Source organism: Phaseolus vulgaris, chromosome 1 (assembly GCF_051622355.1).
Source record: "Phaseolus vulgaris cultivar YP4 chromosome 1, ASM5162235v1, whole genome shotgun sequence".
Classification (NCBI taxonomy): domain Eukaryota; kingdom Viridiplantae; phylum Streptophyta; class Magnoliopsida; order Fabales; family Fabaceae; genus Phaseolus; species Phaseolus vulgaris.
The window spans coordinates 2,200,258-2,220,648 of NC_143498.1; the positions used below are offsets into that span (position 1 = coordinate 2,200,258).

General features: G+C 31.8%; 2 protein-coding genes across 4 annotated transcripts; both read left to right on the plus strand.

The window, feature by feature from the left end:
- The first annotated feature begins 7,828 nt into the window (after positions 1–7,828).
- BBD1 (bifunctional nuclease in basal defense response 1) lies at positions 7,829–13,139 on the plus strand. Its single transcript, XM_068619506.2, has 11 exons — positions 7,829–8,123; positions 8,335–8,655; positions 9,244–9,414; positions 9,540–9,589; positions 9,736–9,792; positions 9,893–9,958; positions 10,051–10,125; positions 11,533–11,648; positions 11,820–11,911; positions 12,615–12,669; positions 12,797–13,139. The coding sequence occupies exons 2-11, from the start codon at positions 8,361–8,363 to the stop codon at positions 12,801–12,803; spliced, it is 984 nt and encodes a 327-aa protein (XP_068475607.1). The 5' UTR covers positions 7,829–8,123; positions 8,335–8,360; the 3' UTR covers positions 12,804–13,139.
- Positions 13,140–15,225: 2,086 nt separating this feature from the next.
- On the plus strand, positions 15,226–20,210 carry LOC137816388 (phosphatidylinositol/phosphatidylcholine transfer protein SFH8). Of its 3 annotated transcripts, XM_090295981.1 has the most exons (15): positions 15,280–15,476; positions 15,583–15,609; positions 15,928–16,231; positions 16,494–16,593; positions 16,740–17,006; positions 17,117–17,194; positions 17,301–17,402; positions 17,539–17,588; positions 17,680–17,779; positions 18,001–18,099; positions 18,238–18,354; positions 18,438–18,573; positions 18,979–19,376; positions 19,738–19,812; positions 19,903–20,210. In XM_090295981.1, exons 3-15 carry the CDS (start codon positions 16,179–16,181, stop codon positions 19,921–19,923), a joined length of 1,596 nt encoding a protein of 531 aa, XP_090152107.1. In that variant the 5' UTR covers positions 15,280–15,476; positions 15,583–15,609; positions 15,928–16,178; the 3' UTR covers positions 19,924–20,210. The 3 variants fall into 3 exon arrangements, 2 of the variants coding, with proteins under 2 accessions (XP_090152104.1, XP_090152107.1); XM_090295978.1 differs by having other exon boundaries at positions 15,226–15,609; XR_016516101.1 differs by lacking the exon at positions 19,903–20,210 and having other exon boundaries at positions 15,279–15,609; positions 17,987–18,099.
- Positions 20,211–20,391: the final 181 nt, after the last annotated feature.

Consider the following 20,391-nt stretch of genomic DNA (forward strand, 5'->3'; position numbering starts at 1 on the left):
ATGTAAAGAACTTATATACTTATATATATAAACAGATATTAGTAGGTAGGTAAAGATTATAAGTTTGAAGAAAGTGTATTGAGAAGGTTTTTTTGGGACTTGTTTTTGGGTAAGGAATTTGACTAGTAATTGTGTTCATTGGATGTTTCGTAATCGATGTAATACTTGTCTTAATTACTGTGGGAAATTCAGGTTTAGGGTTACTCATATTTTTCGTGAAGAGAATGTGTGTGCTGATAAGTTGACTAAGTTTGGATTTATTCATAGAGAATCTTTTCATTGGTATAATAGGCTACCATATAGTTTGTTCTTAGAATTCTTTATGAATAAATATAGTCTACATATGTATCGTTTTTGTTAATATATGGGTTTTAGTCTAGTCTCCCCATATTTTTGTATTTTTTTTAATAATACTTTTTCATACGATGACAAATGATTGTTATTACTTGAGGTGTCAGCATAATTAAGATGTCAAGTTGCATAGTGATGCCTAACATGAAAGCTTTTATTTTAAAAAAATGTGTGTGGATTTTTGGTTGTTTTAAAAGTTGTTTTAGGGATTGTTTTGTGTGTATCGTGTTTTGCCCTTTTGACTTAAGTTTGGTTATAAGGTTTCTGATACGATAATTTAACATTTTTCTTTTAAAAGATAATAAATAACTAGAAACATCTTTTCATTATTTTTATTTTAGTATTAAAAACAAAAAATAATAATGAATTTTAGATGAAAAATTGATTGTGGGTGTTGTGTGTAAAATTGTTTCAAACAATAGTTTGCCTAAAGAAAAAATGGGAAGAGAATCAAATAAACCCTAACAAGATCAAAACTATAAGTGATATGAAGATGAAAGGTGTTTAGCCTCAGACAAAGAACACAAAGTTTGACAATGATAATGGAGAAAAAAAAGTGCCTACTTACCTTAGCTGCAAGCACATTGCCAAATTAATATAAAAAAAGTGCTAGGATCATATTGTGGTGCCAAAAGAATATACCCAAGGGAGATTCTCATTGAAATTCACTATGAACTTAAACAATTCACTACAAGTTTGGAACTTCTCATCACCCCATTAAATTGTTCATTTCTTATTTTCATTGGCCCAATTTTTCACCTTCCTCGTTTTGGTATCGTGTTGAAATATTAAAACTCAATGAGAAAAGAGTTCCCTCGAAGTGCAATAATTGCAACTATCTCTTTATGTTTCTTTCTACACGTACGAGCTCTTGGATTGAAAACAATGAGAGAAAAAAGTGACACATTGTGGAAAAGGGATTGGTGGTCGGTTTTGTTGGGCCACCAAGTGTTTTCCACTTTCCACAGAGGGGTCCCAAATCTAATCTTGGACATGTTACATCATCCATCAAGAAGAAGATTCGTGTGTGCATTCATATTTCTAGGTGCATCTTTTACCAACTCCATTTAAGAACATGCAACATCAACTAATAAACACTTCCTCACTTCAAAATTAAGCTTTAATGTGACAAGAATAATCACTAGCAACATAGTGTTGAATATAGTGTTGAATAACAGAACTTTCAGCTATAAAATAGACAATAATTCGAATGCAGTCATTGATCATAGTAATATTATCTTAATAACTTTGAGGTCGAAACAATGTTAGAGACGAAAAGAGAAAAAGAACTTGGACTTGATTACGCCGGTAACACACTTTGTGCAGTTCTCTTTACTTGACACACCTATGTCTATCAATCTCATCATCTGGGTTGCATTGATAAGTGAGATTTAGATGCATAGGAATAATTACAGTTTTAAAGATGGAGTGATTGACCATTTTGAAATTTTTTCCTTGAGACAATTAAAAGTTTGGTCTTGAATCACGTTAAAGTTGTCTTCTATAGGTTTCTCCTTCTCGGATTGGTGCCTAGAATCCTTGGTTTGTATGCATTCGATTATAAATTGTTGAAGGGTTTAAGTTGGTTGGATTTTTTTTTGTCTTTGAGAGGAACTAGCTAGTATGGTAGCTTTGTGTGTTAGGGATCTCTGGTTGATGTTGTATATAAGGGTTGAACCACACTTTAAGTGAGTCACATATTTTTTTTTGTCAATGTGTTAGGGATTTTTGGTTGGAGTTGTATATAAGGTTGAACCACACTTTAAGTGAGTCACATATTTTTTTTTGTCAATAAAAAAAATATGCTAAACCTTAATTGATTATTTGAATAATAGTTAGAGATATAATATAGTGAGATTGGTTGTTTAAGAAATGCAGTTGCTTTTAGAGATTATAAGTAGTTGATGTAAGTAACGACCAAAATTCAGTTTGTACAACATGGATCCATGTGCTGCTGTGGTGTGCATATAGCAAAAGTGCCACTGAAATGGTTCTACTTTATCATCTTTAATAAGGCTTCGTACAAGCTCTATATATGCCTTTCATAATCATTATTCCTACTACATAGCATTGCAAAAGCAACGCAACATACCTTGCATTCATGTTTCCTTTTTCCTTCTTTGAAGGGTACCACTTAAACTCAAAAACAATACATGTTTATGCATCTTGGTTAAAAAAGGGAAAAGATACAAAATTCCAAGTGTAAAACTCACTGCACGTGCGAGGACCCTGGCTTGTTCACCCTGCTTTTAATTTAATGTACTAGCTACTCAAGAACATTTCACCTTTCTTTCCTTAATCACTAAGGCATTTATTAGCCCATGTGATATTTTTTTTAGTAAAGATATGTATTTTTGTGGGGTTTAATAATGTCTGCACCTCCTCACAGTGAAATGAAATGGAGAATTTTTTTATCAAGAAGAAAAAATAAATAAATATGAACCAATTTAGGATGATCTAAAACACTCATTTCAAGAGAGACACTCTATGAGTTAATCAAAAGTTGTTAATTCAAACCAACAGAAACAACTAAAAAAGAGATATCACAAAATCGACTTACTCAAACTAACAAAAACTCTCGATCAAGAACAAACAAGTCACCGGATTAAAACACCAGTCAGAGAAAGAAAAACAAACAAAAACAAATTTAGATGTAATTTAAAACCAAACCTTTAGATGAACCAATGAAAAAATTTCAGAATCATCAATGACTCTTTCTTTAAAGATGTTTTTGTTCCTATGTCTCAAAATCTCACTAATAACGGTAACTCAAATACTTCTCAAATGACATTTACATGGACTAGGAATGAAATGCAGAATACACGTTCTTCTCATGTAATTCCTTAATCCACAAGGTAATCACAAACTACTTCTTCCTTCTTTTCAACTCTTGCTTCCATCCATCAACTACTTAATTTGGTTTCAGACAACCCATCCAAAAGGTCGAAGTTTATCATGTAAAACAACAACTTTGTTTCTGAGATTTTCAAAACAGTTTGAACTTCAAGTCTATATAGAGTACATGAGACAAGATTTAAGATATATCTTGTATAGTTTTTGCATGCTTTAGTTTAAAGACATGTTTGTTTTAAAGTTAGGAAGTTTTAGGAGAATGTATATATTATTGGAATGTGTGACATGTAAAGCAAACACGGCTTAAAACATGATGATGAATTTGAAATTGATTTGCCTACTTTGGTTCAAGTAACTTTAGGCATATCCATTCATTAACCATGAACAGTTTGTGTTGTGCCCTTATGTTATGAGTTTTCTAAATTGTCTTTAACTTTATAGATACAGTATCATTTTAAAAAGTTGCACTATAATATTACACAACAACAAGGAACACTGTGTATTGAAATTGTAAATCTGGAACAAAAAACCGTGACAGAAGGATATACATAGATGCATGTGCACGCATTGAAAGAATATTTGAGTTTGAGAAACTGTGGAAAAAGCTAAATGAAACAAAGGTTAAAGGTAAGCCAAATGTATGTGGCTGCTGAATGCTGAATGCCATGTTTGGATTTTATGGTAATGGAAGGGAAGGGGTGAAGAAGATACAAAGAAAAAGTCACAAATATAATACTAGGAAGAAGGAACACGTTGAAGAAACTGACAAAAGAAACACAACCAGTCAGCTATAACTTTCCACTTTTGTTGTTTTGTTCACTAATGTTGTTTTTTCATGCCTCCAATAATTGTATATCAGCATCAAAATACCTCATATTTCTCATTCTCTCATGTGCTATGATCCATGTAGGTTTAGGTTGACTTGGTGAAGAAACACAAAGGTTAACTTGGTTGGTGAAGAAACACAAAGGTTAACTTGGTTGGTGAAGAAACACAAGGTGTTAGAGCGTTGTTGCAGGAATTTTGTGTATATAACATATATTTCTTTCATCATCGTTGTTATGGTCAAATATAATTTTGGAAAAATTCATTGTAATGACTAAATGTTTCTTTTCTAATACAAGTTATCTATTATAATGTTAGGTATAGCAGGAAAGGTGTTTGATTAATACAATTGAATAATTCATACGGTGATTTGAACGTTGGGAGTATTTAGGATTGTATTAGAAATCTCATATCGACTAGATATTAAAATATTTTTTTATAAACGGATGCAAATCGATTTGATGAGGTTGGGTTAGTCTTAAAAAGTTCATTTCTTAACATGGTATCAAAGCTATTTAAAGTCTATCCTAACAAGAGTTTGTTGGATCTATTATGTCACTCGCTATCAAACCATTATCGAACTTTCATAACATATATTTTCACGCACGAGTTGGTAGTCTCGGTGTGAGAGAGTGTTGAAATCCTCAACTAGATATGAAAGATTAAAAATATACATACATGTATATGTATATATATGGTTTTAGAGAATCAATATAACAACACAATTTGAGAATCCAATTATGCATATATAACAAGTATACGCAAGAATCTAATTGTGAAACCGACATGGTTCAAGAAAATTTGGAAAAAGCCAAGCACAGAAGAAGAAGCAGTGTTTGAAAAGAGACAGAATATGAAGATTACACATTAATGTGACCCCACGAGTTGAACCACTATACCAATTCAACCTTCTTAATGATGACACGTAATGAAGAAACTTAAATAAAACATAAAACTAGTTGGATCAAACCTATTGCTAAAAAAATTCAAACCTAGTTAAATTAGACAAAATATTTCATCACATAAAATGTTGTTTATGAAATAAATGTTGTTTATTTCATCACTATAAATTTACTCTCCAAATTAAATATTTTAATCTATAAAATAAAATGAGTGAATAATCTCAAATAAATTGGGTTGATTCACCCAATATTTTTCTTCTTTCCCTAACTTTAAAATTCAGTCCTTGGAACTTTAACAGAAAGTGAAATAAAAAAATTCAAAGTATTTTACTCATGTGAAGAACAATTTTGTCATGGGCATTAAATAATTTGATATTGGTTTTGAAGAGCCTAAAGTGGAACTAAATGCACACGTGGGGAATTTAAATGTTTAAACTATATATACGTGGTAGAAATTAATATTTTTTTTTCAAAACATGGTGAAGAGAATTTGGGCCTTCATAAATAGGCCCATTTTTTTTTGTTCTCAGGCCCACTCCAAGGGCCGGCCTGATTAAAACAGAGCTCCAGGCCCGGTAACGAAGGTGAGACTGTTTCTTCCTGCACCTCCATACCTTCTTCTCTCACCTCCGTATATTTTCAAATTTCCAAAAATACCCTTCTATACTATTTCGGATTGCGTAATTTGAAATTTATTTTTCAATTTTATAATTAGCTTTCGGATTACATAATCCGGAAGTCTTTTTTCATATACATGATTAATTTCTGGATTACATAATCCGGAAGTCTTATTTAGCTTTTGGATTATGTAATCCATAAGTCTTTTTTCAAATGAGTTTCCGGATTACATAATCCAAAAATTATTATATGGAGTGACATAAGAAGGATACAAATGTATTTTCATGTTATGTATGGAGGTGACAGAAGAAGATATGAAAGTGCAGGAATAAACAGTCTGAAGGTGAAAGGTCTACTATTTATACTGAAATATTAAAAAGTATTTGATAATATGGTTAGAAAGTATATTAATATTAATATAAGCAACAAATTAAATATTATCAAGTAATTAGTTTCAAATTTCACATTCAACTTTCAAACATATACAATTAAGATTTATAAATACAGAAATTATATTTATTTTTAGATAAAAAAAGAATTTATTAGTTGTCTTTTAAAACTATTAAATCAGAATTAACTAGGTTATTGGTTAAATTATCCTTTAAAATTATAGTATTTATCAATGAAATTATTTACTTTCAAATTATAAAAATGAAGAATGTTATACATGTGTGCGTTTTATTAAAAGAATGGTAAAATAAGAAACGACTCAAATTCAACTCGTCGATTTTATGTATTATTTATAAGTTTGCTTCATTAGAAAAAATTAATAAATACTTTAAATTTTAAAATCAATTTATAATTAAATTAAAAAACAAAATAATGACAAGATGTCTCTTTTTCGGAATAAATTATGTGTTTTACTTATTAGTTTTAAAATTTATTGTGATTTTTTCAAACTTCATAAAAATATTTGTTATAAAATTTAAAATCAATTCAGGTAAACTATATAATATTTCTTTTTTATTTGATGCTGATAAAGTTTATATGAATATATGGACCACCATGAAACAAAAATAGAAGAGATTTGCTTTGGAAAAAAAGAAAATAATTTTCTTATGATTAAAAATAAAGAAGATATTTTAGTAGGTGTGATAACGATGCTGATCATAACACCTTATCCACATCATGCGAGAGATGTTTGGACACGTGGCATCTCCAAACTCAAACTTTCCGTCTATTGTAGAAAAACCCAAAATTGCCCTTTCGGCTTGTAACAGTAACTTTTTCATTTCTGTTATAACGAATAATTATAGATTGTTTAATTAGAAATAATTCAGAATTTTTAATATTCATATATCTTTTTAAATTACGAGCTTTTAAAATTAATATGTTAATGATAAAATTAATTTCACGAAAATTTTAGACAAAATGTAATATATGTGATGATCTTTGATTTTATTACTGAAGTTAATATCCAATTTTTATTTTAATTGGAGATGGGTTTTTGATTAATTATGCAAGCATTATTATCTTCTAATAATGTAGGCTGAATTTATAGTTTTAAAAGGGAATTTTTTTCTTATATTAAGCTTAGCTTTGTAATTATATATTAATTTTCGAATAAATAAATAGTATTTAAACAATAAAATATTAACAATTAATAATAAAATAAATGAAAGAGACATTAAAAAGTACTTGTCTGATTTACTGTAAATTTATTGAATGTTAATTTAATACTTATATGAATTTTATAAAAATATATTTAAAAATGGCCGTATTATGATATAAGCAATGCTTGAAACTTATAAATAAATTTGAATTAAATTCATGTTGACATAAATACAGCATATATTAATTTATGGAATTGTTGCATTAAGATATTTTAGCTCATATTGAGAAAATAATTTAGAGAATTAGTAGTTGAAATAAAAAATGAACGTTTAAGCTGTATTAGAAAATAAATAAAAAATCATATAATAAAACTTATAAGCTTTTATTTGTTAAAAAATAGTGATTCAAATTATCTGACAGAAATTAATGTTGTAGAATGAGAATAAATATCCAGCAAAACCTCACAAAAAAAATTAATAAATAAAAAATACAAAATAATATATATATATATATATATATATATATATATATATATATATATATATATATATATATATATATATATATATATATATATATATATATGGACTATTCATTGAAGAGAAGATTCTAATTCGTGGAGGTTAGTGTTTTATTTTTTATTTTATCTTTTATCGTAGAAAAAGTAGAGAGTGAATAACCGAATGGAGGGTACAAGAGTAATTTGCACCTTCACTCTCTCTCAGTATATATACGTTCAGTTCTTTGCTTTCGTATTCTTCTCAAAAGAATCTCTTATCTTCTCCGATCCCTTCTTCCATTCCTCTTCCGTTTTTTTTTTCCTTTTTCTCATAAATTTCTTCACACGATCTTATCCATTATCGTCCATGATTAATGCAATTTAATTATATTTCTTTCGATTGTTTCTGTTTCTGTCGAATTGAAGAAAATCGCGAGCTCCAACAACACTTTGTTGCGGTGATCGATCGCGATTGTGTTGTGCTCTGTTGACCTAAGAGACCTGCAAATCTTCTCTTCCAGGTCTGAACTAACGCTTTTCTTCTAATTAATCGCTAATTCTACTAATCGCAGATTAAGTTACGAACCAAATATCAAATATCAGTTCGGTTAAGGTCTTGTAATCGCAATTAATATTACCTAATTAGAATCGTGTTGATATTAATATAATTCGGTCATAACCTTGTTTTTAATATAATTAACGGATGTAGTTTATTCGTTGGTGTGTGTGCAGGACCACCAGTTGAATAGGTTTGGAGAATGAATTCTGTGCAAGGACCAGTTGTGTGCCCTACTGTCCGTGCCAAGCAAGTAGCGTTCTGCAGCATTCCGATGATTGGAGCGGTGAAAATGAACGTTGGATGCATGAGAAGTGAATTTTGGGGTCTCGGTGGCGTTAAGGCTAAACCTGGTTTTCTTTCTTGCCGTATAAACACGGCAAGGTGCAAGACGGTGCATTGTAGTCTTAACTCACCCTCCAATGACAGCGGAAGTACTGCCGGTAATTTCAATGAAAATGATGAAGAATATGTTACCTCTACTGTGATTGAAGCTGGTATGTTTGACAACGACAATTTCTATCTGTACCAGTAAATTGCTTAAATAACTTTTTTTATTCCTAATAATATATAGAATTGTTTTTTTTTTTTGGTTTGTAAACTATTTTTTTTCCCTTTCAGTCTTTATATCACTGTAAATTTTTATGTGGGTATGTTCTATATTGCAAGATTTTTATTTTAATTCCTGATAAAGTTTTGGCCGATTGTCTAATTTATGTTAGTCATATTATTACCTAACATAACAACATGGATATGACCTAAAATGAAATAAAAAAAATTGCTAGACTTAAACCGTGAATTTTTTTAAGAGGACTCAAATGAAAAAAATCTTATATTATAAGGACTAAAAAGTTATTTAGGCCAAAAGAAAAAATTGTCACATTATGCATTAATCTGTCCACTTGCTTCAAGTTGGCACGATCAATATTGCAATATGCTGATATTATAAATGTAGTGCATTGTTTCTAGATAGCATGGTTAGATGTCTTTGGTGGTACAAGTATTGAAGTATACCTTAATTGAAAGGTGTCTCCTCCCCATTTGGCTCTTACGAAATACATTTGTTCTGTGATTTTGTTGACTAGTTGAGGTGAAGAGTGGAGCAGATGGTTTCATAATAAAAATGAGGGACGGAAGACACGTAAGATGCGTCCATAACAATCCTCAGGGAGGACATCTTCCAGATTATGCACCACATCCTGCTATTGTACTGAAGATGGAAGATGGGACTGGTCTACTTCTCCCTATAATTGTTTGTATGTCTTTCGAATTCCCTATATGTTTTTATTGTTATTTTTTGTGGAAATTTTTTCTTGGATTTGATTTTGATAATTACATGCATCCACACTGTTGTAAGTTTCTGAAATATCTTTATTTGCAGTGGAGATGCCAAGCGTCTTACTAATGGCAGCAATACGCAATGTTCCCATAGTATGTTCTCTTAGTCCGTCTCACACTTCTGAATACTTATTTTCCTCGTTCTTCCAAGATGTGTAATTAATCAAATAATTGATCCAAAAGATTTTGCTTTTATGCAATATAGCCCATGGTTACTAACTATCTAGTTGCTGTATCAGGCTAGGCCTACTTTATATCAAGTAGTAAAGGAGATGATTGACAAGATGGGTTATGAAGTATGATTCTGTTTATCATTATACTTACTCGTGAACCTGATTGTTTTGTGTTCTTTCCATAAAATTAAGAATCAACTTCTGTCATTTCCTGCTTCTACAGGTTAAACTTGTCAGAGTTACCAGGAGAGTTCATGAGGCATACTTTGCCCAGTTATATCTTACAAAGGTATTTACTTTGCATTCTTCCTCTTCTTCCCAACTCAAAATATGAACAATTGCTCCAAATGTTATATTACAGTTGAATTATATGTGCTGTAGGTTGGAAATGCCGCAGAATGTGTGAGCTTTGATCTACGGCCTTCAGACGCCATCAATATTGCAATAAGATGCAAGGTAATAGTCGTAGACTCAGTGTATGAGTACATAATCACCTGCATCATATTGCATTTTATTGGTTTGGTTCGTAGTTGTTCATCCCTCCCCCCCTGCGAATATTTTAGAAAAAATGAGTGCTGGCAGGATTTTTTTGGACATTTTTATTATTAGAAAGGGTAGTTCTGGAGGCAGTTTTTTACCCTTGGATTCACTATTGGGTTGTTTTAATTATTGCCAAATCCTAAAGTAATATTAAATCACAGAATACATTAAATACAGCAGAATTTGTTACTCCCAAGTCATAGACTCTCACAGTAAAGAGTTATCAGTCCAACTTACTGTCTTAAATTGCCAACATGATTAACTAGAGGAAACACAGGATGGCCTGTTTGTCTGCATTTCTATTGCGTTAAATTTGCTATATATTATAGTAATTCAATGTTATTTGTCTCTTTAACCTAGACTGTGGTGGAAAAATTATGAATCTACATTCAAAATTTGCATCAAATACAGAAAAAAAAAACACTCCAATGAATACGTAAAATAATTCGAAAACAATATTTTCAATAATAAATCAAATAGTAAAAAGAAGAGCAAATGACATGGAAAATTACTAATTTTGTTGGTTAGTCTGTTACTTTTGTGGAGAATCTTTGTTCTAAGTTCTACTAATAACTTCTACATAGTAGTATGCAAATTACAAATAAATATAATTCATAAAAACTGGTGTCGGAAGCAAAACTTACTTATGCCTTTTGGGTTTACCTTCAAATAAAAAATGTGTAGTGCAATTTTAATTTTTGTTGAACCAATAAAATTTATTAGAGAAACAAATGAAAATAAGATAAAGACACTAATGAGAAGAGAAAGAAGTTGTTTGAACGAAAACAGAGAGATGAAAGACGTAAGATAGAAAAAGATGATTGAGCTTACAAGATATGAAAGATATTAAACACAAGCAGTGGTGTCTAATCACTTTGTGGTTTCTCTAATAGGACACTCTGCTGTTACACCAAATTAAAAATTTGTTTATTGAATTTTAAAATTAAAGTGTATTGCAATTATTTACTTTTAAAGGTGAACTTCTACATATACAAAATAAATAAAGGTAAAAATGTTCTAATGAATGTACACCAAAAAATGGGTTTTTATATATTGTTGTTGAGTTGCTGATAAAAAAAAAATATTGTTGTTGAGTTATAAATTATACATATTATAGATATTACATAATAATTACCACTGCCAGGGACTATTCAACCTGTTTAATATGTAATTACTTTCTGTTAACAACTGCCGTAACTGCCCCTAAATCTCATTCTGTTGGCTATGTTATCAAATCCCAAAATTATACTAGTTTCGTATTCTTGAACCACTTCTGGATTGTTTTGATTGAAGGCCAAATCTAAGGGTTTACATATGTTGTAGGTTCCAATACAAGTCAACAAGCATCTGGCATACAGTGATGGTATGAGAGTGATTGAATCAGGCAAATTGTCAACACAGCTTCCTGGTGATGGCCGATTATTCACTGAAATGGACCGGTATGTTTGTGAAAAATATATAATACTGTTATAAGGCAATTTGAATTGTCTGTAGTTGTGTAGTTTCCTTTCTTGGTACTTTTTATTTATAGAAAATAAAAATCTTGGAATATTTCTCTTCATTAGTACTTTGTGATGAGGCATCTTCTCACTAAAAGGAGATAATTGCAGGCCAAATGGTCAACCTTGTGTTGAGACAACGGAGTTCAATCTTTTGAACAACATGATGAAAGCTGTTGGTGAAGAGCGCTACAAAGATGCTGGTAATAATTGCTATTATTTTTTCTTTAATCTATTATTTTGTTTTAATGATTTTGAGGTATATCTTTTAAATGTATGATGCATGAAGTGCTCTGGATGGTGTATGTGATTGATGATAGTGGCAGCCAACATGTCCCTAGTTGTTAGGAATCCAATTGAGTCTAGGTCTCACATTGAGTAGAAGTGACAAAGTTAAGACAGATATAAGGAAGAAGACCCACAAATCCATTGTCTTAAAGAGTGGTGTTGGGTTTGACTATGGTCTCATTGTGGAATCTTCCTAGTGAATCTCACTAGAAAGACCCAACACTACTCAATGGCATCGGTTTGATATTTTTGCCCTTATTAGTTGGACTGGCATCAGCTAGTTAATTTTTTCTCTTGGCTGAGATCCTCTCATGTTAATATTCTTAAAATCATGACATTTTCTAATTAGTAAGTAACACCTGTGGTTCCTAATTCTTTGTTCTCATCACCATTTGGTATCCATCACTTTTAATCAAAACAAGTTTGTATGCCATACGCCCCTGGCACTAGAGCATGCTTTTGCTAAGCATTTATAGATTTCATTTTCATTTGTATTTTTATATACTTGTGAAGCTTAACATGTTTTTGGAGTCAACATTACATTTGTTATTGACTACAGTATTAATTGTACGCCTCTGATGTTACTTACACATCTCATGTTTTTTGTGCAACCCCCAGCTTTGTTCAGGGACAAACTTAATCAACTTAGGGCGGGAAAAAACACAAAAAACAGGTTCGAAACACTTACTTGACATGACAAATTAATGTTTGGTGAAAGAATATATCCAGAGCCGTCTTTTGGTCTTTTTTGTTCCGTTGAACATCTTCAATGAACGTTGACAACTTGTGTTTTGTTGCAGATTCTGAATGCTGTAATTGTAAATACAATCTTATATTAGAATGGCGATGGGGTTCTGGTACAGCTGAGCTGATTGCGGTCATGTCTCTCCCATCCTCGCTCTATAAATGCTTACATTATCTGTGAATAATTGTAAATATTCCTAAACATTAATCTTAATGCAATAACGTGCAACATTTCCCTGCTTTTCTCAGACTTGCTTCAATCCTCCAAAGATGTTATGTAATGTGTTTTTTTTAATCCACGGGATGCATCATTGATGTGTTTCGCTGTGTTATTAAAATATTTGGGATGGTTAGATAAATTAGTGTGAATATATTACTCAGTTCCCTGTTTTTTCTGCATTTGGTCTATTTTTAAGTAGACTAGGTACTAGACAATTTTTTAATGCATTTCTGTTCTACCCCATCCATCCCGTGATTCTTTACGCACAACAATCAATCACTATGGACAATAAATCCTAATTATAATGTGCAAAATAGGAGCAAGATTAGATTGCTTCACTCTGCATGTGCTGAAAACAAATATTCAATGGTTTTCCATTTAACTCTGCAACAACCTAAAATGTGGATGTAAGAGCTGAGTAGGTATATTTACTGCAGTGCAGTTAATACTTCCAAAAGAAGGAAATAGTCTCATTACAAACAGAATATTAAGCTTATATTATATTTAGTGTTTTTTCTTTCTAGAAAGAGCAAGCGAAGTGCCTTACGGTTGAAGGAAAGTCCATGGTCCCAACTTGTGCGATTTATTAATTTGAATGCTATCTTTACGTGGACTTGAAAAAACCAAAAAGGAAACATTGCGTGAATACATAATGTTACCATTACAATTTCTTATGCTAGAATAATTGGAGTGCCCTTTCAATTCAATTGAGTATAAAAATTATTACAAACACTTTATGCTACCCAATCTCAATCATAGAGTGATAGATGATGAAATTTAAATAATGAGTGAACCACAGAAAAGAACAAAAAACGGACGAGGAAGCACCGAGCAGCCAACCACCACCGCACCGAAGGCGAATTGGCGCCAAGTTAGAGATTATAGGACCTCAAAACAAGGCAAGCTGACTAATAATGCAACACTCGTAGGACCCCCAAAATCAAAACCCATAACACAAGATCCCAGTTTCATGCCTTCATAATTTCAGATAATATCACATTTTTATTTTATAAAATGATTGTTCAATTGCATCGTTATTTTTTCATACACATTATTGCATAAATAAATATAATATATTTTTTAAATTAAAATGGCAAATTATATTTTTTATGCAAAATTAAAAAAATAGGTTGTGTTCTTACAATTTATCCGAAATGTTTCTTATCGAATTCTTGCAGTCTTCTCTTCAATTCTGATTACTCTTTTTGGATGTTCAAGAAAGATACCTGCAAGGATACTCCGCTCAAGTTAGATGAGATCATCATGAGTGATCTAGTTCAGGGTTCAGAGTGACATTACCTTTCACTATAAATGTCAGAATGGCTAAGTCAAACCTAATGGACGTTTAATCCTGCTTTATAATTCTTAATTGAGATTAATATCCTTTACCTGTGATGTGACGTGAATGTTAGTTTATACCAAGAGATCATTAGACCGTCTGGATGATCGACAACTTAGACTTTCAGTTTCATCGTATAACAAGTTGTATGATGAAAAATATTGACCTCATTGAAAGAATCATGAGGTATCTAAATCCTAAAAGAATTTACCATATGTAAAACAATAAAAAGATTATTTCAATAACTTGTAGATTTAAACTTTCTCTCGTTGCTTTCAAGTGAATTTAAACTAAACACTTATTAAACCGAAACCGAAACGCCATCTCCTAATTAATTTTTCTATCATATCTAAAAATGTCAGTATCAAAGAATATTTATGGTATCCATTATTAATGTAATTTATCTAATTTCTTAAATTAATTAGCTATTACTAAATCGAATCCTATCTTTTCATAAGCCAAATTCTTTGTTGTCATTGGTTGTTACGGTGAAAGCCCTAAACCATAATATAATTATCAGTGCTGATATAAATGATGTTAATGTTTTTTTTCCTACGAAGGTTCAGACACATCGGAAATCTATACTCATACGATACTTATAGAATATATATCGGTGAAATATTTAATTTAAAAAATATTTGTTAGATTTTTGACAATTCTAACATTATTCTAACACAATTTTAAAAAAAATACATTAATTTTCTAACCAACTAAAATTTATTATAATTATAAAAATAAAAAATAAAAAATTTATAGTTATATAATATATAAATTTGTATCTCATATCCTACTTTTAAAAATTATACGTATTTTTATTTCTTATATTTTAAAAATTATACACATTTCTATATCAACTTATCAATTTTTTATTTCTGTGTTTATGCTAAATGTTCTCTATAATTATTTAATTGAAGAGTCTAATGAGAGAAATGATTGGGTGCAGAAGCGTTTAAATAATAAATTGTATGAATTTGACTGTCTGGGTGGCTGAGGAGGCAGCAACCTTCTCTGACTTTAGATTTACAGTTTCTGAAACCATTTTTATTTTTTCACTTTTCACAGACAAAATCTTTCTTTTCCTCTGCCGACATCTTCTATCCATCTTAAACCAAATTCTGTCCAATTCACTAAAACATCATAATTGCTGTAATCTTTCTGGTTTTCGGTTCTGGCTTAGGTTTCTGTTCCACTAAATTCGTTTTCACTGTTGGGGCCTTCGTTTTTATGTTTTCTTTCTACCACAAAACATCTTTCATATTCTTCTAACACTCTTCACATGTCAGGGCCGCTTGATCGGTTCGCACGTCCCTGTGAGTACCATCTTCATTTTTTTCGCATTTTTTCTCAATTCAACGCAAAAGATCACCTCTTTACGGATTCAACCATCTTGGGTTTTCATCTGCAAGCCAAATCAACTTCTATTATAGTTTAATTAAGCTGAATTTGATTCAGTACTAACCCAATACAACATACATAGACTTAACAATTGGGTAGAACTGTGGTGGTTTGATTTCGGATTTGGCTGTAATGAAGAATTTAAAGCTTAAGCCTTATGAACTTGTGAATTTGCGTCTAATTCTGCTTTGGAATATAATTGGAAAGGATTGTGGTGAAACTTTGTTTGATAGGCTTTGAGGGGTTTTCTGGGCATGATGAAAGGAGGGAGAGAAGATCGGATTTTGAGAATTCAGAGGATGATCGGAGAACGAGGATTGGCAGTTTGAAAAAGAAAGCAATCAATGCTTCAAGCAAGTTCAGGCATTCTCTTAGGAAGAAGAGCAGCAGAAGGAAGAGCGCCAGCCGAAGCAATTCGGTCTCCATTGAGGATGTTCGAGATGTTAAGGAGCTCCAAGCAGTGGATGCTTTTCGACAGGCACTTATGTCGGATAACTTGTTGCCATCAAGACATGATGACTATCATATGTTACTCAGGTTGCTGCCCCTTATCACTTATATTGTTAATTTGTTATGCTTTCAGTAACCACAACTCGTCTATTATAGATTGCTTTTAACTTTTAATCATGGCCTTCATTATTTCAAACTACACATAAAGATCATAACATTTTGATCATGGCATGTCTTGTTTACATAAAATGGTATCTTTGCACATTCACAATATCATGCTTCTAACGCAGATGGTTTGTTTGCCTCTTTGAGAACAATATAAAACTTGTGTTAACTGATGCTGTTGCAGATTCTTGAAAGCAAGGAAATTTGATGTTGAGAAAGCAAAGCACATGTGGGCCAACATGATCCAATGGAGGAAAGAGTATGGTACTGATACGATTATGGAGGTGAGTGATTTTAATTAAAAAATATATTTAACTTGTTTGGTTTCATCTTGGTTGATCATTTTTTATTTGATCAGCTTTAGATTTTTGTTTTCTGCATTCATTGTTAATGATATAAACTATTCCGGGTATCTTGTCTTTATCTTTAGGAGTTTGAATTCTTTGAGTTGAATGAAGTCCTGCAGTACTATCCACATGGTTATCATGGGGTGGATAAGGATGGAAGACCAGTTTATATTGAAAGGTTAGGCAAAGTTGATCCCAGTAAGCTTATGCAAGTGACTACCATAGAAAGGTATTTGAGATACCATGTGCAGGGTTTTGAGAAAACGTTTGCTGTTAAGTTTCCTGCATGTTCTATTGCTGCAAAGAGACATATAGATTCAAGCACAACCATTTTGGATGTTCATGGTGTGGTAGGTTGTCTTGTCTGTCTAAATGGTCTGCAATGTTTCCTTCCACTATTGTAATTTATTGCAGTTGATAATTACCATGGGTTACTTACTATGCTGCATTATGCTTTCAGGGTTTCAAAAACCTAACCAAATCTGCACGGGAACTCATCATGCGGCTGCAGAAAATTGATGGCGATTACTATCCCGAAGTATGCAACTTTAGTCACTACTTTTATTTTGGTGGTTTTCAATTCTTGATGGTTTCTGAACTTATTGTACTGCTATCTCTTCTAACCTGTCCAAGTTTCTGCGCAGACATTATGTCAAATGTATATAATCAATGCTGGTCCTGGTTTTAAGCTGCTTTGGAACACAGTGAAATCATTTCTTGATCCTAAAACCACTTCAAAGATAAATGTACGTGTTAATTATGTGATTTGTTTTTTCTTTCTGTTGTAGATTTTTTTAGGATTTCAAAGAATAATAATCTCTTACGGTTACCAAAGATAATCTTATTGGTACAGTTTTAACTGATACTTCAATGTTCCATTAGGTTCTTGGAAACAAGTTCCAGAACAAATTACTTGAAATTATTGATGCGAGGTAACTATTCAGTAATCTTTGGTAAATGATGTACTTATCAATCAACTTGTATAGTCATTTGGAAATTCTGACTATCTGTGTGTTTTTTCAGTGAGCTGCCTGAATTTCTAGGTGGTAGTTGCACTTGTACTGATCAAGGTGGTTGTATGAGGTCTGATAAGGGTCCATGGCAGGATCCAAATATATTAAAGGTTTGCTGCCTATCATGTAATATTTAGACTCTGCTTTTCACGAAATGTTTATGTTGGAGATCTCACATCGACTAAGGATTAGAGCATTTTATAATATATAAGTGGGTGCAAATCTCACCTCATAATTTGGATTCATTAAGATTGAGTTAGGCTTAGAGTTCACTTCTTAATATTTTATTATGCTTATGTGTGACTCAGCTAGAACAGTTGTGTGCATGCAGATGATTCTTAGTGGCGAAGCGCAATGTTCAAGGCAAATAGTAACGGTTTCTAACGATGAGGGCACCATTATTGAATGTGACAAGGCATGCTTTCCAATGGTATAGCCATTTTAGACACTTCATGAATTAAAACTCTTCAGATTTTGTAGTTCTTATAAGCTCTTTCTTTGTATTTTTAGCCATCCATTCTTAGACATTTTATGATTCTTATCAACTCTTTGTTTTGGATCTTGTTAGCCGATAAGAAGTAGTGATACATCAACAGCAGAATCAGGATCTGAAGTTGAAGATATCACTTCTCCCAAAGCAAGTGGAAATTACACAAATCCTAAGTTAACTCCTGTCCATGAAGAAGTAAGTCATCCTGACATTGGCATTGTCCCAAGATAGAAAAATGTTGCAGTAACTGAAATACAACTACTTTGATGTTTTCCCAGGCAAGATTGATTGGTAGGGCTAGTCTTTCTGGCGGTTTCTCTGAGTATGATGAGTTTATTCCAGTGGTTGACAAGGCTGTTGACCTTGGATGGAAGGAGAAACAAGTAACAACTGATAACAAGAAAAGCTTAACAGGTTAGATGGAGACTTAATGCATATTCCCTATATTTTTTCCCACACATTTTGGATTCATTGATGAGTCTATACACTGGATTAAGAAGTGGACTTTAAACCTAACTCAACTTCATAAAACCAACTTATAAGGTGAGGTTTGCACCCACTTATAAACCATGAAATGTCTTAATCTCTAGTCGATGTGGGATTTCTAACATACTGCATTAGAAAATTAATGCAAAATATTCAACAATTGGCAAAAAAGTAAGTTTTTCTTTATAAGAAGTGAGAAATTAGTACATTTTCATTTACATAAATTGAACAAATCTTGCAAGGTATCAGAATTTAGATTTGGATTTTAATTTTACTTCCCAAGGTTGTTGGCATCCTAGATAGAGAAGTGAAATTGTAATGTACTTGTTGCAGAAAAATTCCTGTTGAGGACTGGAAAATCTGGTGGAAAGTGTGCACATATCTGGGTTGTCGTTGTTGGCTTCTTTGTTGCCATCTTTACTATTGCTCGTTCACTAGCATTTCATGTGCCTAAGCGAATAAAGGACACTGAATCTGATTCTGCCAAAAATACTCCCAACATGACTGTTGTTTCAATAACCAAGGAAGAATCTCGTCCCCCATCACCTGTTCCTAGATTAGCAAAGACAGAACTTGTCTCATCTGCTTTGAAACGCCTTGGTGAGCTTGAAGAGAAGGTTGACATGCTACAGTCAAAACCTAATGTGATGCCCTATGAGAAAGAGGAGCTTCTGAATGCTGCTGTTTACCGTGTGGATGCATTGGAAGCAGAACTGATTGCTACAAAGAAGGTAACTGTTTTTCATTTAACAATTACTCTTCTTTTTCCAAGTCTCAATTTTTAAGAAAAGGGTTTGCATGCTTGGTTATTATTTGCCATTGAATTGGCCTGCTCAGGTGTATGTAACTTTCTGATTGTGAATGTGAACTTGTGTTGATCATGCTAATAATATATCCCTAGAGATTAAATGTTTTGCAATGCACTTGACTTGCTACCATATTTCCAATACATGATTCTTAGCTTAGACTTTTCATATCATGGGTCCTTGTTAAAACAAACTTTAAACCTGCTTTTTTTCTGTTGATTACATATTCACGGCATTGTAATGTACTGTTATGTATAAAATCTAATGTATTATGTTTCTTAAACAGGCTTTATACGAAGCTTTGATCAGACAAGAAGAACTTCTGGCATATATAGATACTAAGGAAAGAAGTAAATTCGCGGTATGTAAACATATTTGCATATCTTTTATAACAGTTAGTACTATCTTGCTTCGGAACTCCTAAAAAAGTAGTCCAATCTTTTTGTGGCAGAAAAAGAAGTTTTGCTGGTGAAGAGATAACTGTACAGAACGGAGCTGTTTGGCAGATTGATGGAGATATATATATATATATATATATATATATATATATATATATATATATATTACTTTTTTCCTGCTTGTATATTTTACCTGCACAGTACTTTTGTGTTCAATATGGCTTGTCTATTTTCATCACAAAATTCTTATATGATGGAATTCTGCTTACACGTCTACTTTTCTCTCACCCAAATTTAATATACATGAATTTGACTGCTGAATTATCAGTAAGTGTATGACATAAATAAAGTTTGGTTGAAATGTAGTGTCACTTTGTAAGTGCTGGCAGTGGTTGGTTACCAGTGATAAATGCAGAAAATAACTTAATTTGGTGTCACCTATGCCCTCCCAAGTGAACTGAATACAGACAAATAGCACCTGCCAGTAAATTCATAGCATGTGTCTTTGACTCTTGTGGAAATTGAATGACAAATGAAGCACA